This window comes from Erythrolamprus reginae, chromosome Z (genome assembly GCF_031021105.1).
Source record: "Erythrolamprus reginae isolate rEryReg1 chromosome Z, rEryReg1.hap1, whole genome shotgun sequence".
Lineage (NCBI taxonomy): Eukaryota > Metazoa > Chordata > Lepidosauria > Squamata > Dipsadidae > Erythrolamprus > Erythrolamprus reginae.
In genome coordinates this window covers 39,451,193-39,478,407 of record NC_091963.1, presented here as the reverse complement: position 1 = coordinate 39,478,407, position 27,215 = coordinate 39,451,193, and the positions used below count along the sequence as shown (strand labels likewise).

Below are 27,215 nucleotides of genomic sequence, written 5' to 3'. Positions count from 1 at the left end.
TTTTTTCACACATTCTGCATATTGTACACACACTGCACACATATTGTAGGTAGAACTGTTGTTCCATTCATTTTCATTTATATCTTATTTCATCTCTGCAATTTCCAGTGACAAAGAAAGTGTAAAAATGCAACAGAGCATAACAGCTCGTGTGCATGCTCTATAAAAGTATCAAAAGCTATTTGATGGTGATGGTCTTCAACAATAGAAACTTGGGAAAATTAAGCCCATTGCCAAAAAGGAATCAAAGTGGGCATGAGGAATGCTTCCTTTGGAAGAAAGGTCCATAAGTGGTATCCAGATGCATTAGGATGGGTATAAAGTATCTTCCTTTTTATTCATCCCACAGAGTGCTTTGCAGTGATGTATTTACTCTTGGGAGTTCAAATAGCTCTGCAGCCAAGAGACTAACTTTTTTGAAGAAAAGAATAGCATCCTTGTAATATGCATTGTATTTTTATTTTAGTTTTACTGTATGTTTCTAACATTCTAAAAGTGCATCTAACTCTAAGATGGCAACAGACCACTGAGTGAGGATGGGTTGTCTATGCCTTCTCTGATTTTCCATAACTCCTTTCTCATGATCATAGAAAGGGAAAGATGCTGAGAATTGTAGTTCAGCTTTATCTAGAACATAATAGGTTCCTTCTCATAGGTTCATACAAAGTAAATCCTTTTCTAAATTTCCTGGATTTCCTCCATCTGTCAAGGATATGACTTCTTATCAGGTTTACTCACTTGTTCCAATCAAATATGTCATGTTTCTTTTGAAATTCAAATTCCTTATATACATGCATTCACCTACCGAAACATTTCAAATAAAACATAAGATGTGATCTTACTAGCATGTTTCTTGCTTAAGAATAAAATAAATCTTACTTTGGAAGTAGCTCTTGAGGGGTTGATGAAACTTAAAAATCAACCAATTTCAAACAATACAATCTCTGACTTCCAATTATTCATTTAACATAATTTATATCTTCCAATCATCTTAAACCGATATTCTGAAGTGATTCAATGAAAGACTAGCTTATTGATAAAAAATATATTTGTTTCTAATTCCTATCAAGCTTTGGAATTACTCCTAGTGCAGCTCAGTCTTACTCTATACCTGAAAAATCCCAATTTACATCTTTGATGCTTCTCTTCTCACTCATACTGGCCAGATTTATGTTACAATTGGATGGCTTAGAAATTTGATAAATACATGCAAACTGACAAGACATTATTTGAAATAAGGATATGGGGTTACTTTTAATAGTCTACGGAGAGGGGGGGCATACAAATTTAATAAATAAATAAATAAATAAAATAATAATAATAATAATAATAACAATAATAATAATAACAATAATAATAATAAAAATAATAATAATAATATTGGTTTGTGGTGAGTTCTTTGAAATGCAAAAATTTGAATATGCTGTCTAAAACTTTAATCAGTCTAGTAAAAGTTTTGCTTAAATAAAGTTCAGGAGGGAAGTGTTTTTAATAGGAAAGTTAACACAAGAACAAAGGGGCACAATCTTAGGTTAATTGGGGGAAAGATCAGAAGCAATGTGAGAAAATATTATTTTACTGAAAGAGTAGTAGATGCTTGGAACAAACTTCCAGCAGATGTGGTTGGTAAATCCACAGTAACTGAATTTAAACATGCCTGTGATAAACATATATCCATCCTAAGATAAAATACAGGAAATAGTATAAGGGCAGAACAGATGGACCATGAGGTCAATCTGCCATGAATCATCTATGTCAGTGATTTTCAATCTTTTTTGAACCGCGGCACATTTTTTACATTTAAAAAATCCTGGGGCACACCACCAACCCAAATGACACAAAATGACACTATAACACAGTACATATTATACATATAGTGTCAGCTGGGTGCAGGGGCCTTGGTCCTGTCTGTTTTGATGGTGTATATAGAGATTTGAGCTCTTTAAGAAGATGACCCTTCAGGAGGCCATATATAATATAGATAACATTGTGATGCATTGTGATGCATTGTATATCACCCTCTGCGGGGGCCTCTTATAAAAAGAAAAAGGTCAAATATATTCTATTCCATTCTATTTTATTCTATTCCATTCTATTCAGCCCTCCAATTCATTCTACAAAAGCAGCATTGCCCTCTGCTTCCTTCGCCTTTTGCCCAGCGGCCAACCTGGCGCTCTTCTTTTTCCTCCCTATTGCACCCCAGACAAACAAGTGCTGGTCTTCCTCCTCTACCTCCGGCATACACTGGATCGGGCTAAGAGGGCGGCGGGTCTCCAAGGATGAAGTAGCCACTCCTTCCATCTGTGCTCCTCTCGGTTGTCCCCACCCCCACAGCTGCCCAATACGACACACCTGAGACTCACGCAGGGATGAAAGAATCGCAAGTAGGAGCAGAGCGGGGAAGCAGGCTGTGGGTGCTGCGCTCTGCTGCGAGCTGCCGCCACTGCCAATGCCGCTGCCATTTTCCTGCTTCCATTCTCCTTTTCCTCCCATTGTTCCACCCCTGCCCATGGTTGGAGAGGGGTGGGAAAGCTGAGGAGTACTGCTGTGTGCCTATTGAGCTGCGCCCCTGTCAATCACACATACCTCCTGAATCCCATGTCCCCCTTTTCCCGAGGCTCGGCCTTTCACTTCCCCTTTCTGAAAAGAGGTTGGACATTCATTCATTCATTTATTGGATTTGTATGCCGCCCCTCTCCGTGGACTCGGGGCGGCTAACAACAGTGATAAAAACAATATGTAGCAATCCAATAATAAAACAACTAAAAACCCTTATTATAAAAACCAGACATACATACTGACATACCATTAGATTAGATTAGATTAGATTTATTGTATTTATATGCCGGCCCTCTCCGCAAACTCGGGGCGGCTCACAACAAGGTAAAAACAATACATAATAACAAATCCAATACCCACCAATCCAATTACAATTTTAAACTAAAAAATTCATTAAAAAAAAATTCATAAAAAACAACAATATTAAAAACACGCATACAGTCAATCTAACACCAAAACAACATGGGCAAGGGGGAGATGTTTCAGTTCCCCCATGCCTGACGGCAGAGGTGGGTTTTAAGGAGTTTGCGAAAGGCAAGGAGGGTGGGGGCAATCCTGATCTCAGGGGGGAGCTGGTTCCAGAGGGTCGGAGCCACCACAGAGAAGGCTCTTCCCCTTGGTCCCGCCAGATGACATTGTTTAGTTGGCGGGACCCGGAGAAGCCCACTCTGTGGGACCGAACCGGTCGCTGGGATTCGTGCGGCAGAAGGCGGTCCCGGAGATACCATGCATAAACTGTAGAGGCCCAGAGGGAAAGAACATCTCAGTTCCCCCATGCCTGACAGCAGAGGTGGGTTTTAAGGAGCTTACGAAAGGCGAGGAGGGTGGGGGAAATTCTGATCTCTGGAGGGAGTTGGTTCCAGAGGGCCGGGGCCGCCACAGAGAAGGCTCTTCCCCTGGGTCCCGCCAAACAACATTGTTTAGTTGACGGGACCCGGAGAAGCCCACTCTGTGGGACCTAATCGGTTGCTGGGATTCATGCGGCAGAAGGCGGTCCCGGAGATAATCTGGTCCGGTACCATGAAGGGCTTTATAGGTCATAACCAACACTTTGAATTGTGACCGGAAACTGATTGGCAACCAATGCAGACTGCAGAGTGTTGGTGTGACACGGGCATTTTTGGGAAAGCCCATGATTGCTCTCGCAGCTGCATTCTGCATGATCTGGAGTTTCTGAACACTTTTCAAAGGTAGCCCCATGTAGAGAGCGTTACAGTAGTCGAGCCTTGAGGTGATGAGGGCATGAGTGACTGTGAGCAGTGACTCCCGATCCAGATAGGGCCGCAACTGGTGCACCAGGCAAACCTGGGCAAACGCCCCCCTTGCCACAGCTGAAAGATGTTTCTCTAATGTAAGCTGTGGATCAAGGAGGACGCCCAAGTTGTGGACCTTCTCTGAGGGGGTTAGTAATTCCCCCCCCCCCGAGTTATGGACGGACAGATGGAATTGTCTTTGGGAGGCAAAACCCACAGCCACTCTGTCTTATCAGGGTTGAGTTTGAGTCTGTTGACACCCATCCAGAGCCCAACAGCCTCCAGGCACCGACACATCACTTCCACTGCTTCACTGACTGGAATGCCAACTGCCACTCCCGCTTGAGGGGAGTTGTTAAGAAAGCACGGCCTCACCCTAGTTGGGGGACTGACATGTGACTTAGGCAGTTTTTGTAGCATTCTCTAATTTCCCCACGGCACACCTGACCATGTCTCACGGCACATTAATGTGCCACGTCACACTGGTTGAAAAACACTGTTCTATGTTTCTATGCTTTGTGGAATATTTCTGATTTTTTAAAATTGTGATTTTAACCATTTTTATTTATATTTTATAACTTTAAAAGTTCATTTTTGTAACATCAGCTTTCATGATCCAAAATCTTTATAAAGCTGCAAAGATGTCTTTATAAAAATTGTGGTGCAAGCATTTTGTTCTACATATTCTTAAAAAGTAAAAAAAACAAACTCTCCAAACAAATAGCAGATGTATCTAACAAGCACAAAGAATAATCAGTGTGTATTTGTTATGCATATTATTCCCAGAACTTCCTAACTGGGTTAGGAAATAATGCTGGATAGAGAATGATTTATGCTTCTATCATCTAGCAGAATCAAGATTAAGACTGTAATATAGAATCAAGATTGTTCAAGATTAGCATTAGTTACTGGCCAGAGGAACTTGATTAAATATTGTGTTTTGTGCTGCATTGTATTTGGTGTAGTCTAAGTGCATAACGTGAACTTAGTTTTTGCATTTGTAAATCATAATTCAGGACCTTACAAGATATGTGAACTCAGCCATTATGGTACAATAATGTAATCATGGCTAAAATAATTTAGAGGCACATGGGGAAATAAAATTCAACTTCAAAGTTATTCATCTGGTCTGTCTAAATCAGTATTACCTAAAATGTGCCTTTCAGCTATATTTTGGGACTATTTCTCAGAATTCTCCCATGCCTCCTGGAAGGAGAGTCCAGCATGGGTTTAGCTCAAGTCTTATTGGTAGGACTGAGTTTCAAATTAACATAAATAAATAATAATTAGGTACCGCCCCCTTGCTGCCCCAAGTACCCAGTTTTAAAAAACTCAGTCGAGGTTAAGGACATGAGTTTTTTCTCTCCCCTTTAGGTTGAGTATCTAAAGTGAATTAATGTATAATAAATATTATGTGAACCTTTTAATTTTGTTCCCTTTTTCTCTTTCAATAGGTTCCTGATCTGATGGGGTCTCTGCCCTCCGCGGGCACCACCCCCACCTTTTCTCCTTTTGGGGCCTCTTCTCTCAGCGGGTACTGCCCACCGAGGAGCAACCGGGCTATAATGAAATCATTATAGGACCTGATGGTCCAATAAGCCCAAATCACCCCAGATGGGGGGGGTCCGTCCCTCCCCATTTTCGGGGGCGGCGGAAGACTAAGAACGCCTAATGGAAGCCGCGGTGGCCCTTCAAAGCCGCCTAACAGCTGATTGACCGCTCGCAGGGGCGAGCGGCAAAGGGAGGCGTCGGCAACCTCCGAGCGGCGGCGGGAGACAGAGAGCGCCGTAAGAAAGCCGCGGCGGCCTTTTAAAGCCGCCTAACAGCTGTTCGATCGTTCGCAGGGGCGAGCGGCAAGGGGAGGCTTCGGCAACCTCCCAGCGACGAGCAAATCTTCGATGGCGGCGGCGGCGAGGCTTCCCGACCTCGCTGAGTGCATACTCGCCCTCTGAGGCGATTCTTCTGGCCGCCATCTTTTTTTGTTGGCAACGGGCCAAGAGCGCGAACGGCATAGCCTTGCCGTTTTAATTAGGCGCGAAATGGGCAGCTGGCCAAGTGTCAATCTTCTGAAGCCTGCCCGGAGACAGCCGACGAGGTCACGTGGTAGGCTGTCAGCCTATTGCAACGCTGCTTTTCACTGTCAGTCCTGTCTTCATGCCATTGCTTGCAAGTGAGAGCCTTCTGTTTCTCAATATAACTGTGGCTGTGCACGTTTTGTGGATTCGATCGTGAGTACGCTGCCCCATATTAATTTGATGAATATGGCAGACCAACTGGTCAGTGCAGAGGAACAGGCCCAGACTGTCACTCCTGTCAAAGGGAAGGATAAGGCCACCAAGCCTAAGAATAAGTCCTCCCAATCAAGTTCCTCCCTTCGTGAGGCTGAGAGGAAGATCAAGGCCCTAGAGCAGCGTTTGGAGGCGGCCTTGTCCCCCCCCCATCGTAGGTGGACTCACTATAGGCCCCTTTCAGCCTCTTCCTCCATCTGCCCTTCCACCTGCTGCTTCCATGGGCCTCCAGGGCACCGCAACGGAGAGAGACTGGTCCCCTGACAGGCAGATCCCCCCTCCATTGCCATCACCTGCAGCGAGGTCTGAGAGGCCTACCTCTTCTCATAGGCAGGTTCTGTCTCAAGGGGAGTTACAGACACCATGTTATGTGCCTTCATCTACCTTCACCCCCACGGCAGCGGGGCTTAGAGACAATGCAGATGCTTGGCAGGCCTTTGCCCCTGCTATACAGGACATTGTGGCCAATGCATTTACGCAGGGCATCGCTGCGGCAACACAACGAGCCAATGTCTTTCCCTCTCAGCCTATCCAGCCCAGAGACATTTGGTCAGCACCACCGCCCCCGACTGGGTTGGGTTCTGTGTCCATTGACCACACTGACTTTGAGGAGGACAGTGACCACGGTGAGGGCCTGTCAGATGATGAATTCACTGTTCCAGAGCAGCCAGCAGTGGCGGGACTTTTTAAACCCTCCTTGTATAGGGTTTTATTGCGCAAGGCAAAGCAAGCCTTAGATGTGCCAGGAGCAACGCCATTAGTGGAGTCATCAGACGGGCCACGCACCTCGGCTGCTCTATGCAAGGAACCCGCTAAGGAATCGGACAAGGTTCCTGCATTGGAGATTTTCCTTGAGAATGTCAAGCGCCCGTGGCAACATCCGGCGGCGGCGCAAGGGCCTTCTAACCTGGAACGCAGGTTTTATACTTTTGATGACAGCATGGAGACGCTGCTCCAGTTCCCCCCCGTGGACAAGCCGGTGGCCACTTTGGTTTCCCGCACGGTTGTGCCTTCAGAGACGGCGGACAATTTGAAACCGGATGAAAGGAGAGCGGAAACTCTTCTCAAAAAGACCCATTATGTGGATTCAGGAGGTTCAGGCGAGACTGGCTCCTGAGGAGACTCGACTGCGGCAGGACTTGAATAAGCTCCTCGCGACTGCGGAATTTTCCACAGATGCCACCCTGCATGCCGCGAAATTTGCCTCCAGGGCTATGGCTTCCACCATTGCGTCAAGGCGCCTGCTTTGGCTCAGGAACTGGCAGGTGGATGCCAAGTCGAAGTGGACTCTGTCTTCGGCTCCCTTTGAGGGTACAAAATTGTTCGGGGAGGCCCTAGATCCTGTCCTGGTGGAGGATAAGGATAAAAGGAAGGTCCTCCCAAGATCTTTCCGCCGCCAGGACCGCAGGGCTGGGCCGTACTCCCGTAGGCAGTCCTTTCGTTGGGACTCGTGGTCCGCCCCTTCACAGCAGGCCAGACCTTACTCACAGGGGGCCTTTTCCACATCCTACAGGAATGACCGACAGTATTCCCAGGAACGAGGCAGAGGTTTCTCCCAGACGAGACGCCCATACCGTGGATACCAACAACGGAACGCCAGGCGTGCCAAGTGACTGCCTGGACGACATTCCTTTGGGGGGCAGGCTACAAAAGTTCAGCGAGAGATGGCGAGCTACCACCTCAGACCCTTGGGTCTTAGCCACTATCTCGCAGGGGTTAAAGATCGAGTTTCTACACGACCCTCCACACCATTTTACCGCCTGTCCGGTCCCCAGAGACTTCGAAAGGAGGTCTCTGTTAGATCAGGAAATTCTCCACCTTTTACAGATCCAGGCGATCGAACCTGTTCAGGACAATTCCAAGGGTACGGGATTCTATTCAAGGGTGTTCCTTGTACCCAAGGCCTCCGGGGGTTGCAGGCTCATCTTGAACCTCAAACGTCTGAACCAGTATATTCTGTACTGACGGTTCAAGATGGCCTCCCTCCGCTCCATCCTGGCCTCTGTTCGGGCAGGGGACCTGCTTACTTCAGTGGATTTAAAGGAGGCCTACCTGCACATTCCCATACACCCGTACCATCGACAATTTCTTCGATTCTGTCTACACAACGTCCATTACCAGTACAGGGCCATGTCCTTTGGCCTATCATCGGCCCCACGTACCTTTACGAAGGTACTGGATGCACTACTGGCCGATCTGCGGTCCCGACCTATCCGGATTCTCGCATATTTGGACGACATCTTACTTCTGTCTCCAACCCGCCAGAGGGCGCACAAGGACTTACGAACCACGATGTCTTGTCTACAACGTCATGGCTTTACCATCAACAGGCCAAAAAGCCATTTGGCTCCTGTCACCAGACTCATTCATCTGGGTGCGGTGATAGATACGGTCTCTCAAAGAGTGTATCTATCCCCGGAGAGACAGCAACGCATCTGTTCTCTCATAGGCGGCCTTCAACAGGGCCGAACGGTGCCGTTGTCCTTCCTGTCAAAGGTACTCGGGACCCTGGTATCCTGCGTGGACATTGTCCCTTGGGCCCGTTACCATTATCGACTGCTCCAGTGGACCTTGCTCCCGTTTCAGCGTCGCAGATTGAGCCATACACACCGTCTAACCGTCGTGGGACGCGAGTTGCAACTCTCTCTCCGCTGGTGGAAATCTGCAGCACTGCGGCAGGGCACTTCCTTCGGACCATGCCATCACACGATCCTCACCACAGACGCCAGTCTGCTGGGGTGGGGGGCTCACATCCAGTCCCAGGTGGCTCAGGGCTTCTGGAGCCCCCAGGAGCTATGCCCAATAAACATCAATTTCTTGGAGTTGAGAGCTGTCCGCTTGGCCTTGCTGGCCTTCGCCACCTTACTGGAAGGTCACCACGTCCTTGTACGCACGGACAACGTAGCGACCAGGGCGCATTTAAATCACCAGGGCGGAACGCGCTCTCTCAGGTTGATGGAAGAGACGGTCCTCCTCTTCAACTGGGCGGAGACTCATCTTTCCTCCCTCCATGCAGAGCACATCGCGGGGGAGGACAACAAGCAGGCGGATTGGCTCAGTCGCCAGGAACTGGACCCGGCGGAGTGGCGGCTCGATCCGGGTCTGTTTCAGGAAGTCTCGCGTCGGTTCGGGGAACCGGTGGTGGATCTATTCGCTACCCCCCCAGAATACCCAACTCCGGAGGTTCTACTCCCGTTTTCCAACTCCGGGAGCCGAAGGAGTCAATGCACTACATCTTCAGTGGCCAAAGGTCCTACTGTACGCCTTCCCCCCGATTCCACTTATTCCATCAGTGGTAAGGAAGATCCTGTCGGAGGAGGCGGAGGTGATCTTGCTAGCGCCTCATTGGCCTCGGAGACCGTGGTTTGCGGACCTCAGAGAACTGTCCATTTCTCCACCGTGGAGGATACCGGACGACCGGATATGCCTCAGCCAGGGGTTCGTGTACCACCCGGAACCCCAATGGTTCCACTTAACCGCATGGCATTTGCAGGGGACAGGTTGAGGAGTTGTCTCCTTCCCGAGAATGTTATCGCAACTATTCAAGCGGCTCGACGCCCTTCCACAGTCCGAATTTATCAGGCAACCTGGGCAGCCTTCCATTCCTTCTGCAATGACAGGAACCTTCGACCACAGGATTCTACAGTCATCCCTGTCCTGGAATTCTTGCAGAAAGGTTTGGAGAAAGGTTTGGCGCCAAACACGCTAAAACGCCAGGTCGCAGCGCTTGCCACCATTATTAAGCGGGACGATGGGGGACCTTTAACTAGTCACCCTTGGGTTAAGGATTTTCTCAGAGGGGCTACCAACACGCATCCCCCTCCTGTTCGTCGTTTTCCCACATGGGACTTGACCTTGGTCCTTCAGGCCCTCACGGGACCACCATTTGAACCGTTGAGAACTGTTCCATTGCGTTACCTTTCCTTTAAGACGGCCTTTTTGGTGGCAGTCACCTCGGCAAGGCGGGTTTCCGAACTGTCCGCCCTGTCGGTCAGATCAGACTTGTGTCAATTTTATCCAGACAGAGTTTGTTTACGTCTGGACCCCACCTTTCTTCCAAAGATCAACACTCACTTTCACAGGGCTCTAGAGCTGGTGTTACCGGATTTTTGTGCTCATGGTACTCACCCTTTAGAGCTTAAGTGGCACAAGATAGACGTACGCAGAGCATTGAAGCTTTACATCAGGCGTACCGGCAGTTCACGCAAAACTGAGGCTTTGTTTGTGTCGTTTAGTGCTAGCAAACTGGGCCTCAAGGTATCTTCTAATACTATCAGCCAGTGGGTGAGACTATGTATAGTTGAGGCATACAAGGCTAGCGCAAGGACTCCACCGAGTGGTATACAGGCTCATTCGACAAGGAGTGCGGCTTCTTCGGCAGCTTGGGCGTCACAAGCTCCCCTTGAGGATATCTGCAGAGCCGCGGCCTGGAGTTCACCCACAACTTTTATTCGCCATTACAAATTGGATACCTTCGCTTCAGCTGAGGCTGCTTTTGGCAGACGGGTACTCCAGAAGGTGTGCGGGGAGGTACCACCCATGGTTCACAATCTCCCTCCCTGAACTTTGGACCTTGGGTATATCCCATGCTGGACTCTCCTTCCAGGAGGCATGGGAGAAGAACCGTTGTACCTACCTGAACGGTCTTCTCGATGCCCTGGAAGGAGAGTCCATACCCTCCCGAAGAACCATGGGAGGTTTTGTTTACTGATACTGTTTCTTATGTTATTATGGTTGTTAATAAAGTTCATTATCTTACATCTTTTCGTTTTTTAAAACTGGGTACTTGGGGCAGCAAGGGGGCGGTACCTAATTATTATTTATTTATGTTAATTTGAAACTCAGTCCTACCAATAAGACTTGAGCTAAACCCATGCTGGACTCTCCTTCCAGGGCATCGAGAAGACCGTTCAGGTAGGTACAACGGTTCTTCTCACCAAAACAATAAAGGGAATCAGATATAGATAAGATTGCATATGAGTCTTGAGTGTATTATCAAATCTAACTGGGATATGCTAGAAATTTGAGATCATTATCTATGGATTGTTTACAATCAGTCCATTAGTCTATCTGACAAAGCCACTTATATTTCTTCTTGTTTAACAAACAGTGCCTATGATCAGAAGCCACAAGTGGGAATGAGGACTTCTAACCCACCAACTCCATCAAGCACTCCAGTTTCACCATTGCATCATGCATCTTCAAACTCGGTTCAGAGTTCTAAACCAGACCGGATTTTTACGACTCACTTGCCTCCATCTCATCCCATCCCAGACAATAACTTTCCTATGGATCACAGGTAACAGTGTCAATTGTTCCTATGTTTGCTTTCCATTGCAAGTAGCTATGTCTTGCCACTTTTTAATATTGTGTTTGTTATTGAATACATCATGATCATCCACCATAGTTAATTTTATTTAAAATCTTGAGAATGATAAATGAGTGAATACACATGCATGCAGAGACAAGAATCACAATCAATACACGGAAAGGTAAAATATTCTGAGACAATGTGTTGTTTATCATCATATATAGTAATCCTATATACATTTTAAAAGGTTTCAGAAAAAGGTCCTTCGGACTACAGTAATACCCCGGTTATTGCGTCCCCGACCATTGCGAACAGGGTAATTTGCGATTTTTCAACCCGGAAGTCAAAACACCATCTGCGCATGTGTGCCCTTTTTTTCTATGGGCACGCATGCGTAGATGGCACCCGGCAGATCAGCTGCTGGGCGGCTTCCCTGGGTCTTCCCCCTCTTGCTGGCGGGAGGGCGAGCAGCGGGCATCAGCAAGGAGTTTCCCCACCGCCCACTCAAACTCCTCGCTGCCGCCCGCCCTTCGCCCGCCCGCGCCGTTCATTCTCGCCGCTTTCGAGCTGAGTCCTGAAGCGAATTCGCTCCAGGACTCAGCTGGAAAGCGGCGAGAGCCAGCGCGGAGAAGCCGTTCGCTGGCGCTGGCTGTCGGCGCTTTTGAGCTGAGTCCTGGAGCGAATTCGCTCCAGGACTCAGCTGGAAAGCTGCGACAGCCAGCGCGGAGAAGCCGTTCGCTGGCGCTGGCTGTCGGCGCTTTTGAGCTGAGTCCTGGAGCGAATTCGCTCCAGGACTCAGCTGGAAAGCGCCGACAGCCAGCGTGGAGAAGCCGTTCGCTGGCGCTGGCTGTCGGCGCTTTTGAGCTGAGTCCTGGAGCGAATTCGCTCCAGGACTCAGCTGGAAAGCGGCGACAGCCAGCGCGGAGAAGCCATTCGCTGGCGCTGGCTGTCGGCGCTTTTGAGCTGAGTCCTGGAGCGAATTCGCTCCAGGACTCAGCTCGAAAGCGCCGACAGCCAGCGCGGAGAAGCCGTTCGCTGGCGCTGGCTGTTGGCGCTTTTGAGCTGAGTCCTGAAGCGAATTCGCTCCAGGACTCAGCTCGAAAGCGGCGACAGCCAGCGCCAGCGAACGGCTTCTCCGCGCTGGCTGTCGGCGCTTTCGAGCTGAGTCCTGGAGCGAATTCGCTCCAGGACTCAGCTCGAAAGCGCCGACAGCCAGCGCCAGCGAACGGCTTGTCCGCCGCCTGCCTGCCCGCTAGCGAGGAGCCGAAGATTGGGGGCGGCGCGGCTGTTTTAAAATGTTGCCGCCGGCATGGGGGGCTTGCCAGCACCCCCCGGACCCCCAACCCGGGTTTGGGGGACTGCTAGGAAGCCCCCCATGCTGGCGGCGACGTTTTAAAACAGCCGTGCCGCCCCCAATCTTCGGCTCCTCGCTAGCGCTGCAGGAGTAAAAACACCATCTGCACATGCGCAGATGGTTTTTTTACTTCCGCAGCGCTACTTCGCGAAAACCCGCTCATTGCGGGGGGTCCTGGAACGGAACCCTCGCAACGAGCGGGGGATCACTGTATACAGAAATTTGAGCTAGCTAATTAAAACAGTTTTTTAAAACTTCTTCTCAAGCCTGAAAAAAATTGCTACTGGTTTAAGGAATCAAAACAGTATAATTTTTAGAACTAGGCAGAACAATAAAATATATGCTTTCTTTAATGAATAGCAGAGAAGTTTGAAGGATGCCTTCCAAGATATTTTCAGAACATGCTCAGTTCTAACACATAAGACTATATTATTGCATTTTTTAATTTTCTGTTAACTGGGCTACAAATCTAAAAACTGGCATATATTTTTTGGAAGTAATCAATTGAAAAATCATTAGCACTAGACAATCTGAAAAGTTTTTTTAAAGAATGGTATTTTAATGGCAACAATAGAACAGATGTTATAATCAACATCTCAAATTTCTACTGCATTTGGATAAAGTAAACAATCCTATAAATTTCATACACATAAATACTATTTATTTGACAAAAAAAATTGCTACATAGGTGGTTATTTTTATGAGGGTTACAAACCACTCTGTTCATTGTTTTGAATTTAATTAAATCAATTGTACATAAATATTTCTGTTTACACTTATAATTTGCATAGTATCCATTGAAAGGGTGTGGACTTTTTTGTTTTTTGTTTAGTCCTTTGAGCATTTTGAAATGTACTAGTTTAGGAAGAGGAAGTTAAACAGCCAAAACAAACTATGTTCAAATAACTTTAGACTTAGCAAAACCACAAAAGCTAAAAAACTAAATTGAAGCTTTAGCTACGTCCCTGAATCACCCTGCTTATTTCTTAAATTTGAATTTCCTAAGGCAAAGCATCCCTATATTAAACCAATACATTTTGCTTAAATTTAGTTATGGCTATATTTTAATACTGATAATGATTGTTAAAGAAAGGATAATTTATTCAGTTGGTTATATTTTAATCTTATCAGAATGTATTCCAGAATTCAGTTTTAATGTGATACCATACATTTTTCCCACTCCCATGAGCTGTAGTAATATTTAGGCTCACAGCTGACATACTATTTATGAATTTTCCCTAATATATACAATGACACAGATAATTTGGTGATGGTTCCGCTAATCTTTGAATTTGCATTTTCATTCTAAAGTCAGAATATCACCATATAAATTCTAGGCTTTTAAACTACAAATATATTTCTTATTAGTTTCTTCTTATAGACTGTGGTAATAAAAATTGCTTGTTGTCCTGCAATTTCATCTGCTACCCTGTTTCCCCGATAGTAAGACACCCCCGATTGTAAGACGTATCGGGGGTTTCAGGGGGGTCGGCTAATATAAGCCATATGTCGGCTAATATAAGACATATGTCTTACTTTCGGGGAAACACGGGGGTATTGCCGCCTCCCTCTCATCTAGCTGCGCACCACCTCCTGCCCACTTCTGCGCCGCCCCCCCTCTATACGTCACCGCGTCTGCCACCTCCGTCTGATCCAAATGAGCGCCGCCTCCTGCCCACTTCCGCGCTGCCCCCCCTCCATACGTCACCGCGTCTAAATGTTAATTTTATGGTTAAAACAAAAAATTTGACAATTTTTTTCCAATATAAGACATACCCCGAAAGTAAGACATAGTGGGGCTTTTGGGGATAAAAAGAAAGTAAGACACTGTCTTACTTTCGGGGAAACACGGTAAAATGAACAGAAGTGGAAGTTAATCTATTTAACTTGGTGGGTTTTTTTCAATGTCATCATACAATTTATTTACATAGAATAATATGAAGGTTCCAGACAGGGAAAAAACCCTCAAAGGTAGAAAAACATGATGAGCCATGGCTCAGTTTATTTATAGCTTCAACAAATAATTAAATTGTTGTTACTGCCCAGAATCATATGTGAGATGGCTAGTAGTAGAAGTCTTTTAAGCAAACAATCAATACTATTGTATTCTATTATTTGTGAAAAGCACAATTGCCTTAATGAGTATGAAAAGAAATTCAGGCATAACAGGTAAGCAAAAGTTATTATGTCCCTCTTTTTATGCTTACTTTTTAATTTAGTTTGGGCAAAACATACTTCACTGAAATATTAAATTTTCTGTGGCACATTAAATGAAACGTTTTGAATACTGAACATGCTATTTATATGTAAATTATCGAAATAAATAATATTTTTAAGTATCTGCAAAATCAGTGTTTCTGCTAAATATTATACTTATTTTTCCTTCTGTGATATGAAATATTATTTTCTTGTTTCATTCATTACTCTGTTACTTTTAAATAATTTATTAATATCAAATAAACAAAAAGGAGCATACTTAATTGGTGCTTAATAAAACTGTTTATTATGGCAGGACCAACCATGAAATCTTTCTGTAGGGGCAGCTGTTTTTATGTAATTCTTACAGAATGATACTTCCTGTGCTATCTCTTAGATTCTTGCTGTATACTGTAAAATTGTATCTATTTTCTTTCCCAGGAGAAAAATTAATTTCCAAAATTTACTATCATTTTCCCCATGCCATCTGTTGTGACAGTTTATCTTCTGTCTACCCTGACCATAATGCATTCTTTCTCCATTGTACCTCTCTCTCCACCATCACCAGATTAATAAACATTTTCTGTGTTATTATCCTAGATTTCGTCGTCAGCTTTCAGAACCTTGTAATTCCTTTCCTCCTTTGCCTGCCATGCCACGGGAAGGACGCCCGATGTACCAGCGCCAGATGTCTGAGCCAAATATCCCTTTCCCACCTCAAGGATTTAAACAGGAGTACCATGATCCAGTGTATGAACACAATGCCATGGTTGGCAATTCAGTCAATCAAAATTTCCCTCCTCCTCTGATGATTAAACAAGAACCTAGAGATTTTGCATATGACTCAGGTAATCCAAATATATATATATATATATTTATACTTTTTTTGTTCCAGAGGATTTGGTTTATTTTAAAGATTTAAGTCTGAAAAACGTCACCAGGGTCAATATTTCTAAATAATTTAGAAGCATTCTATTTAACTCATTAGATTATTAGAAATCTAAGCATATAAGATTTCCACCATTAAATAAAATAACTTTTTTCAAATGATTTTGTTATGTGAAATGTATTTTTATCAATATAATATCAAGATACCACAATCTGAAGTGGAAATTTAATACAAAGATTTCATTTCAGGCTCTTTCTCAGCATGAAATTAAGAGCTCACATTGTAAGCATTAGATATCACCATCCCTCCATTTTTAAAATCAATACTGATATTTTGATATTAACTGCAATAGAAGAGCTCTGATCAGTCAAAATACTGGATATTGAAACAAAGTTTTTAATCTCCTAATTAATTGCATATCAATACAATTGTTCACTAATATTATTTTTATTTATTTGAACTTGGAGTCATCTAGAGATTTGGGATATCAGACAATACTGATGATGAATCTAACACATGATTTCTGTAAAATCTCTTCCAATTGATAAACCAACTTTTCATTGATACTATTTAATTTTTAATAATACATTACAGTATAATGGAATATTTTTGATCCCTTGAAGTAAACACTCTGAATATATTTACTTTTAAATGAAGTTAGTAAGAAGGTAAGCAAGGACAGTATTTTGTAATTTAAATTTATCTGGTTGCCAGATGTAGTTAGGTAAGGTATTTATCCCAATTCTCAGACATTGGAGGAGTTGTTCTTTCTGGAATCCTGTTTCTTTATCAAATAGATTATCATGTTGTTACTCACTTAATAATTGCTGAACAAGTGGTAGTGGAGGTGCTATTGATTCCTGTTAATCATGTCCTTTTGCATTTGGTAGGATATTTATTTGCAGGAGAGGCGGAGTAACGACACGGACACGAGCTGGATTTAACTGGGTCATTTTTATTAAATTAAATTAGCATAATTTATTCAAATAAATTAGCATAAAAATTAGCATAAACAAACTATGACCCAAACAATGGACCTGCAGGGTCAAACAATTGCTTCCGGGGCGGAAAAGTTACGTCACATAAACTTCCTGGGCAACTTATGGGCGTAGCTCCATGCTAGTCCAGGTGAGGGACCCCTCCCTCACCTGAGACCCTGCCATGCACTTGCATGAGGGGGGTCACGCCGGCTAACCCCTACCAGGGGACTTAAAGGTGTGTGACCCAAAGACAGGTTCCCCCCAACTGCTCAGGTCGCTTCCACCACAAGCTTGGAGAGAACCTGTCAATCATCCCCAAAGACGCCCAAGGGAGAACACGCAGTTGCTAGACCACCACCCAGTTTTCCGCCCCTAACCTGCCACGGAGCGGGGGTCAGATCTCTATCTTGGCCCCCCGACTCCCCCCTCTAGCTGCGCCAGCTCACGCAGAGACCGCTGCAGGTCCTGTAAGAAAATGGCGTTCCCCTGTTCTGACAGGTGAACGCCATCGGCCCGGTAAAGCCACGGCTGATCTACAGTGATGAGGGGATGGGCCACTACAACCCCACCTAGTTCCCTAACTATCCGTCCCAGGGCCTTATTCACTCTACGCCTGACCCGGTGAATGGCCCTAAGGGAAAGGGCGTCCCTCCACACGATCCTTGGGAGGATCTCTGACCACACCACTTGCGTGGTGGGCCACACATCGCAAAGCCGTCGTAGGTCTTCGCTCGCCTGGACGATCAGCGGTAGACCCCCAAGCAGGCACAGGTCATTGCCACCAAGGTGCAAGACCAGCCATCTGGGAGCAGCCACTGGATGCCGCCCTCCCAGCAAAGACGGTAGGAGCCCCTCCCACCGCATACCTCTGCGGCCCATCCAAACGACCGTGACCCACCGTCCCAATGACAACTGGGTCCCGATGGCGCTTCTGGCTGCTGAGCGGCCGGCCCAAAAAATCATGCTGTGGCCACACAGCAGCGCCGTCGGTGTCGCGTTGGCATGGGGACCTGCAAGAGGACACACACAGAGAGGTTACCTAGCCTAAGCCCTGCCTAGAATCCTCAGCGGGCCTAACATAACCCAAATATGCCGCTGACCACCAGCGACCGATCTCCCGAATCCGATGGGCCGGGAAACCAGAAAGTGCCGCACTAGTGGCGCCGCCGATACGGAACGAATGCGTTCCATAACCAGCGGGATCCATGCCTACCTGGGCCATTGCCCTGGACACTAACACCCAAAATTGGTAACGGGTCAGAGGGATACCGTCCCAATGCCAAAAAAGGTACCCTTGCCCGGACCCTCGCAAGCTACAATAAAGCTGTAGGGCGGCCACCGGACACACAGACTGGTCGGCGGCCGCACTAAGCTGGATACTAACCCCTCTGTGCAGCTGATCCGTCTTCGAATGCCTTACAACAAGGGACACCCCCCCCCCCCTGTCTAAAGGACAGATCAGCATACTGGAAGGCGCGGAGCGACGTGTCAGCCTGAGACGATGCCATGGCCTCACTGACCCTGAGGGCCCCAAAAAATATGACACAAGCCGCTGCCCTAAAAAGACGGGCCTCATACAAGGAGGCGCACAGACTGTCAAAAGCCCCATTAAGCAAGGACAGCTGCTGAACCGTCAGAGCCCGACGAGTGTCACCAGGGGCCCCCGCTTGCTCCCTCATCCAGCCTTCCAGCATCTTCCGAATGCGGAAGTCACCTGAAAAATCCGCAAACCCCCCCGCCTTGGACAAAAAGGCGAGGCCGGCTAACCGGGACCTAATAGTCCTAACTGACAGGCCACGCTGCCTAAGCTGGACACAAAACTCTGCCAGGTGCTCAACAGGGACAGGCCAACTAAGGGGGTAACCCCTACCCTGCCTAAATTCCCCAAACTCCTTACCTGCACGCTGGTATGCCCTGAGGGTGCCGGGCGCTACAGATAGGGAGATTGCCCTGGATGCCTCGTCTCTCCACCGCTCGGGAGCCCCCCCAGACTCCAAAGGTGGCCGGGGAACGCCTCCGGCGACTCTCGGGCCCACGGGGCCAGGGTCCGAAACCTGGACAACTGACCACGGGACAAGGCGTCAGCGACCCCGTTATCCAACCCGGGGACATGCCTAGCCAAAAACAATGTGTTTAGGGACAAGGACCTGTGCACAAAATGGCGGACAAGCCGCATGACCCTGTCGCTCTTAGAGGACAGGGCGTTCACAACATGGACAACCGCTAGGTTGTCGTACCAAAAATGCACAGTCTTGTCCCTAAACTGCTCCCCCCAAAGCTCTGAGGCCACTATCAAGGGGAAGAGCTCTAAGAAAGTCAGGTCCTTAACCAGAGAAGAGGCACTCCATTCCGGAGGCCACGCCGACCAGCACCACTGGTCACCTAACACTACCCCAAAACCACAAGTCCCCGCAGCATCGGAGCAGAGCTGCAACTCAGCTTCCAAAAGAAGCTCGGGCCTCCAAAAAGACAGGCCATTAAACCTGTCCAAGAACTCCCGCCACACGCAAAGGTCAGCCCTGACCCCTGCGCAGAGGCGGGTACGATGATGGGGCAAACGGAGCCCCTTCATCGCATTGTACAATCTCCTTGAAAAAGCCCTGCCCGGAACCACCACCCGGCAGGCGAAATTGAGAATCCCCGCTAGTTCCTGGAGCTGCCGGAGAGTGACCTTCCGGCAACCAAGAACCTCATCGAGCTTTCCTTTAATTTTAAGTAACTTATCGAGGGGCAATCTAGAAGATTGCTCCTCTGAGTCCAATTCAATACCGAGAAAGGTAATCCTGGTGGCGGGGCCTTCGGTCTTCTCAGAGGCTAAAGGCACCCCCAACTGAGCACAAAGGGCTTGGAAGTCCCGCATTAGAGCAAAACATTTCTCCGAACGCGCAGGCCCCGCCAACAAGAAATCATCAAGGTAGTGAACGACCGAACCCAGACCACTGTGCCTCCTGAGCGCCCATTCCAAGAAGGTACTAAAACTCTCAAAAAGAGAGCACGAGACAGAGCAACCCATGGGCAAAGCTCTGTCCACGTAATAACCTTCCTCAAAATGGAAGCCCAACAGCTCAAAGTCGTCTGGGTGTATGGGGAGGAGCCGGAATGCCGACTTAATGTTGCATTTACCCATAAGGGCTCCCACCCCACACTTCCTAACCATAGCCACGGCAGCATCAAAGGATGCATACCGGACTGAACAAAGCTCGTCAGGAATGCAGTCATTCACTGACTCCCCTCTTGGAAAAGACAAATGGTGAATCAACCTAAATTCACCACTCGCCTTTTTGGGGACCACACCTAGGGGGGACACCCTAAGATTCGGGAAGGGCGGCTCCGGGAAGGGCCCCAGGACCCTGCCCTCGGCCACCTCCTTCCGAATCTTTTCTCTAACAATGTCTTCATGTCCCACAATCGACCTGAGGTTGTCGGACATGAAGGCCCTCCTAACCCCCACGTAAGGGATCCTAAATCCCTTAGAGAATCCTAGCAAGAGAGCGGCCGCTCTCGAGCGAGGGTGGTAGTCTCTTAACCAACCCTCAAGCACCTGTAAATTAATTGGGCTGGGCCCCTTTTCCCCCAGCTGGTGGGGGAGGCTTTGGTGGACCCCCACCCTTCTTTTCCTCCCCTTTCTTGGGGTGGGGGCACACGGAAGAGGCATGGTTCCCCCCACAGTTACCGCACGCATGCTTATACCTGCAAAAGGGGCGAAAACACGCCCCCTTTGCAGCAAACTCATGGCACGCCGGGGAAGCCCCCTTTCCCGCTCCCCCCGCAGCCGCCTTGGCTGGCGTGGAAGCCACGGGCTCCTCTTCCATGAAGTGACCGCTGTCGGTCCTGTCACAACCCTCCTTGCCGGACATATACGTGGCCTGGAACCAAAGGTCCGGGACCACCATATCCCAGGGCAAGGAAGGGTCATGGGCTATGCGCATCCGAAACCCCTTATCATAATGCCTCCAAATGGTACCTCCGTACTCGAAGTTAGCCCTGGCAATTAAATCAATGTATTTAAGCAGAGCAGCAGCCCTAACCGGCTGCCTCTGAATCACTACAGATGCGAAAGTCAAGAAAGCGTACAGCCATGAGCTGAAACACTTTGTCACCTTTGTTTTGTTCACCTTTTCCCCAGGCAGGACATCTTTGTCCTGCTTGGGGACCTCCCTATTTAAGAGGGAGAAGAGGTCCACATACTCCCCTCGCCAAATTGCTTCCTTCACTGATGGGTGGAGGTGGTACCCTAAGGGTGTAGCAGGCAGCCCACAAGGGATGGCCACAGGCTTGATGCTGGCGAAGGGGTCCCACACGGTGGAGACCCCCGCTCCCAGCACTCCTAGCCCCGGTGGATACACCAAAGGGGGCGGGGGCATGATAGCAGGAGCTGGAGGGATCCAACCCCCCACCCCTGCCCCAGGTGGGAAAGCCACCCCCGGCGCTACTGCCGGCAGGGCCAGCGGGGCCCAAACCTGACCACATGTGCCTGAAGTGGACCCCAAAAAACTAGTGCCACTCCCCAGCGCAGGCGGGCTAAACCCCGGACCCTGCACGGGGAGGAGCGATGTAGTGGCTAAGTGTGGTGCAACCTCACCTGCCCCCTATGGGGTGGACGACATCCACGGAGGGCCCATCTGAGCGGGGCCCTGGAAAGCTGACATCTGCCCCGACTGGGCCATCTGCCCGGCCTGGGCCATCTGCCCGGTTTGGGCCATCTGCCCGGTTTGGGCCATCTGCCCGGTCTGGGCCATCTGCCCGGACTGGGCTGCTTCTTCTTCTGGGTCCCTTCCCCAGGCCGCCGATGCAGCAAGGGGGAGCCCACCTGGGCCCGCTCCGGACCGCCAGCGCTCTAAGTCATCTAGCCTCTCCAGGACCCTGGCCCAAGAGAGAGACAGAGAAACCTCGGGGTAAGGGGCTGCAGGCACAAACCCCACCACCCCCTCAGACGGGACCACCCCAGGGGGACCCTCCGCGGCAGCCCGCGCCCGGGCAGAAGGCCTCAAAGCCCTCCTAGGCCAAACTACAGGCTGGGCCGGGGGGGGGGCGAGCTTGCCTCTTCTTTGGGGCCATAACAAAAATATGAGGTGAACCCAGATAACAATGAGCCAGTGTCGGGAGGCGAGGCCTACCCCAACTCACGGCAGGCCTATACCAGGGGGGCCCCCACAGAAGGCCAAACCGCCCCCCTCCCCAGCGGTGGCAGCAAAGCCTCACTGCCAACCGCTTTAATGCAAAGGGGCCTAATGAAAAGGACCAGGCCGCGCCCCCCAAAAGCGCCCCCCCACGCCCCCGGATCCCAACCGGTGCACCAAACCCGGGCGGAGCCCAGCCGATGCTGGCTCCGCGATGATAGGAAGAGGCTCCTGCCTCCGGACTTCGCCCAAGGGCACCGCAAAAGGCCTTTTCGCCGGATACCGAGCAGCCACAAAATGGCGGCCGCCACACGAGGCTGCTCCCAAAATGGCCGCCACGAGCAGAACTCAGCCGAGTGTCTGCTCGGGGCGATGATCCGGGCGAAAAGGCTGAGCCTCGGGCCTGCCCGCCCTTAAATAGGGAGAGCAAGCCCCGCCCGGACCAATCAGCAGCCGGGCCTATGCAGGCCTGACTCTCGGGCGAAGTCTCGCGTCGCGAGACTTCGCCCGAGCACCAAGATGGCGGCCGCCATGGGGTCCGGTGTCTTCCCGGCCCCTCCTGCAAACGCCGCCGGCAGGTAAGTCCGCCGGCGCTATTCTCTCAGAGAGGAAGATATTTCAAAAATGTGTCCAGCTTTTTGAAAACATTTTGCTACCACTGATTCAAGAGAAGGAGAAAGGCATAATTTTAGGAACCCGCTTTTAATGCCCTCAAATATGCTTACTTGGGCTAATCAGCTGATATGGTAACAAGGTTCTTGTTCTTATATTTTCCATGGAAGGCTTACCATTTTTCATGCTTATTGTCTGAACTGAAGCAGGTTTATCTTGCTCCTTCCTCATCATTCTGAAAGATTTGGTAAACTAATATATGAACCTCTATTCCCCATGTAGGAAGTATTAGTTTATATTTTGCCTAAGTATAATTAAGTTGACTCTTGAGTTGATTGTTGATAAAATAGCATTCTCCGGAACTAGTCCTACAAAGCATAAATTAAAGCAGTTCTTTTATACCACTGCTCCCCTAGATTAACAATATATTAAAATCTAACTCTTATTGTGCTTATCTTGCCTTTCCTACAAGGATATCAGAGAAGCAAATTGAGTTATCTGTCTTCAATTTCATCATTACAGTAGGGCTGCTAATGCAGTATTTCCCAACCTTGGCAACTTGAAGATATTTGGCTGGGGAATTCTGGGAGTTGAAGTCCAAATATCTTCAAGTTGCCAAGGTTGGGAAACACGGGGCTAATGTATAGATCTACTAGCTACTGATCCCTTTATATGTTTTTTTTTAACCCAGAAGAGATAATATCTTTCAAGATTTAGAAGACCCTTCAAAGTAAAATGTGGATTTCCACTGTGCTTTGTCCATGTGCAAAATTTTCTGTAAGAGAAGGCTGAATTTTTTATACATATTCTTAGTCAATTATCTTTCCTCTTTCTGACCTAGACCTGATTCAGAATGAATTGATGTTAGAAAATCATGAGGTAGTTAAAATTTTGGTTATGCTAATTTCCATTATGAATAATGAGCTGTGAAGGAAGTACTGTATGGTAATTGTGTTAGATGGATCTGTCTCATTGCCCATACATTTGTGGAGAGCAAGAATGCTTTTCATGTTTATAAATTTGGTAAATATCAATTAAGTTTAGTTTCTTATTCTCATCCATTCTTTTAATTTCAAGAATTGGCCTCTGCTTCTGCAGGAGAAAATATTAGTTTAAAATGATCTAGCAGGACATAGTCATGAAGAATTGATTTGTGGCCTTAGAGTACTTTTTATGGCTCTAAATTCTTGCATTTAAGTTGGCACATCTGTACCAACATAAAATACAGTCAATTGTTTGATGGTGGTTTGCTTTGTTCTGCAGAAATCACCCTTTCCTCTTATCTTTGCTCTAAGAGTACTTTAAATAACCCTTTTGGAAGCATAATGCATTTTGCCATTGAATCATTGATTTTATTATGTTTATGGATGTTTAGGGATAAGTCACACTGAAAAGGAGCTTGCATAATAATACTTTGCTATCTAGATAATTTTTTTTAAAAAAACCCTCTCTTGCAAGATCATTATAATAAGATGTTCCTTCTGGGAGATTTTGAAAGAGCCTCGACACTGCTTATTGCTGTTGAGCTCTATATTCTTACCCATTTTGGAAATCTGCTGAATGAAAACCATTATTATGAAATGATTATAACTCTATTAAAAGATGACATTAATTATGACATCGGAAATGGCAGATCAATTAGTTGTAATTGCAGGTAAGCAATTTCTATTGCAGAATGTTGAGATAATGGAACATGGAAAGAAATAGAAATGTCAACACAGTAGATGTTTTATTTTTCCACCCATCTTCGGAGCCATGCTGTGGGGATAATTCAGACTACAAAATGAAATAGTAATTTCTATTAGAGTGCAGTTTTTATAGGTGCTTTCTAGGTGCACATAATTCTTTAATGGGAAATATTCTAGGTCACCAAGCCATAGCATCCGAAAGCCATCTAGACTATTGAATTCACTTTGCTTGGCACAGAAAGCCAATGTAAATTACCTCTAAATGGATGGCTATTGTTTAACCTCTGCAGAACACATTCAGCAAAGGATCTGCTTCAATGGCAAAATGATCTCCCAGAATTTTGCTTTTTGACTGTAACACCATTATTTGGTGCCCTACCTTGTGTGGTAATAGAGAAAAGGCGCTGGTCTTTTTCTGTATGACATTCCTTTAGGTACTTGAAAAGTATTAGCAGATTTTCTACTTTATCATCTCTATTAAAAATAATTTGTCCTCATAAGATTTAGATGTGAGGCACCTGATTATCTATTCAGTCATTTGTTATGTCATTTGTAGTTTCTCTGAATCTTTGTTAAAATATGATGACCTGAAATGGATGCAATAATAATAATAATAATAATAATAATAATAATAATAATAATAATAATAATTTATTAGATTTGTATGCCGCCCCTCTCCGCAGACTTGGAGGTGAGTCCAGGTGAGACAGTGGAACTATTATTTCTTATGATATGGTAACTACATTTCTGGTAATTCATTCAAACATTACATTTGCCCTTTTAGGAAATCACTCTTATTTTTTATGAGTGGTCTTCCATGATATATTAGATTAGCCCCAACATTATATTTTTCTAGAAGCATATTAGAGTTGAACTCATTTAGATGACTTTTAAAATGTACGTTATTGAGAGAATCCATTATATTATGTATTTATGAAATTTACTTGGCCATTTATCTTAAGCAAATAATTTGGTATTCACAAATTAAGTACAAGCACGAGCATAATAAATGCAAAATATAAAACCTAAGGCAATTTACATACTATTTTCATTCATAAATTCCCCTCTAACAAACTGACCCTAATGCTTGTAAGGAAAGCAATCCCACAATCTACTAAAGTATTTTTTCATAGGAAAGAAAACATCAATAAATTTAATCTGACAACAGATGTTTTGACAAAATCATTATGATTTTAATAAGTATTGTTTTACTTTTACGGTCAATCACTATGATCTCCTATCGAATTTTCCCTGGCAGGAATGACAGATTGATTAGTTTTAAGTTTTCTGAGTCTTGTATTTTCCTTTTTTTTAAGATATGACAACACTTGCCCTCTATCAGTTTATCGGGCGCTTCAATTATTCTTTCAAACCATTAAGTGATGGATTCATGCTTGGCAACATCCTAGACATCATCCTTGTCTAGGAAGCAAGATTTGGGTCTGAATTAATTTAAGTTTGGAGTATATCATGATCAGCTCAAAGTCAAGCTGGACTACAGCTACTTCAATCATACTGTTTTTAGAAATGAGTTGCCCAAAATTTGAGTTGATTAGGCCTTTTCTATTTATCAGGTATTTTTTGTTCGTTTTTGCCATACTCCTCCCTTTACTTGATTGTTTTAACATTCTTTTTAATTTTCACATGGTCACTAAACTTTTTGTGTAATCACGTCTCCTTCTTTAAAAATATTTGGAATTACCACCTTACCCATTTTTACGAATTCCTGCTAGATTTGATCTTTTTTAAAGTTAACTTCTCTAATAGAAACCTAATAGAAATTTGTTTTTTAAATATAATTAAAATTTGTGCTAGGGTTTAGCCAGTGGTGGTTCAAACCAGTTCTTAGAACCAGTAGTGTGGGTGGTAGGAGGCTCCGCCCACCCACCAAGGATGCTTCTGCGCAATTGCATCACGCATGCACAAACCAGTAGTAAATCAGTGAACAAACTGATTTACTGATTGTGAGCAATCCTATACTACAGCCAAAGTATTGGATTTCAGAAAAACAAATTTTAATGCAATGGGGGAATATTTAAATAATGAATTAAAGGGGAGGGATAAAATGGCAGGAGTGAGCACCCAGTGGACTGTATTAAAAAAGGCCATCTTAAAAGCCACTGGACTGTGTGTAAGACAAATAACTAAAGGTAAAAGGAAGAAGAAACTGGTATGGTTTAGCATTGATGTAAGGGCTATAGTCAATGAAAAAAAGGCTGCCTATAGGAGGTATAAAGGTCTGGACGTTTAGCTGATAGAGAGATGTATAAAATGAGACAGAAGGAGGTGAAACAGATAATATATGCTGCTAAAGCCTCAAAAGAGGAAGAAATTGCAAAATCTGTAAAGAAGAGGGATAAAACCTTCTTCAGATATATTAGTGATAGGAAGAAGAAAAACTGCGGCATCACGAAGCTTAGTACCAGGAATAATACATACATTAATGGGAATGAGGAGATACAGTGATCCCCCGGTTATTGCGTCCCCGACCATTGCGAACAGGGTAATTTGCGATTTTTGAACCCGGAAGTCAAAACACCATCTGCGCATGCATGCCCTTTTTTCTATGGGCACGCATGCGTAGATGGCGCCGGGCAGATCAGCTGCTGGGCGGCTTCCCTGGGTCTTCCCCCTCTTGCTGGCGGGAGGGCGAAGCCCCCCCAGCACCTGCTCGCCCACCCTTCACCCTTCGCCCGGGAAGTTCGCCAGGAGTCAGCGGAGAACGGCGCGCCTGTTTTAAAACGATCGGAGCCGGCCGGCTCCGATCGTTTTAAAACAGGCGCGCCGTTCTCCGCTGACTCCTAAAGCGGGGAAGTTCGCCAGGAGTCAGCGGAGAACGGCGCGCCTGTTTTAAAACGATCGGAGCTTTCCAATGAGTCCCGAAGACAAACGTCAAACTTCCGCGTTTGTCTTCGGGACTCATTGGAAAGCCGCGCGGGTGTTTTAAAACGTCGCCGCCGACATG

At 46.5% G+C, this 27,215-nt stretch overlaps 1 protein-coding gene across 3 annotated transcripts in view; it reads left to right on the top strand.

Moving 5' to 3' along the window:
- Positions 1–27,215, top strand: part of ETV1 (ETS variant transcription factor 1) — a 142,660-nt gene that overhangs the window by 76,928 nt on the left and 38,517 nt on the right. For all 3 annotated transcript variants that reach the window (XM_070767094.1, XM_070767096.1, XM_070767095.1), the window contains exons 7-8: positions 11,211–11,399; positions 15,562–15,809. In XM_070767094.1, coding sequence (XP_070623195.1) covers positions 11,211–11,399; positions 15,562–15,809 — 437 coding nt within the window. The remainder of the gene's footprint in view (positions 1–11,210; positions 11,400–15,561; positions 15,810–27,215) is intronic.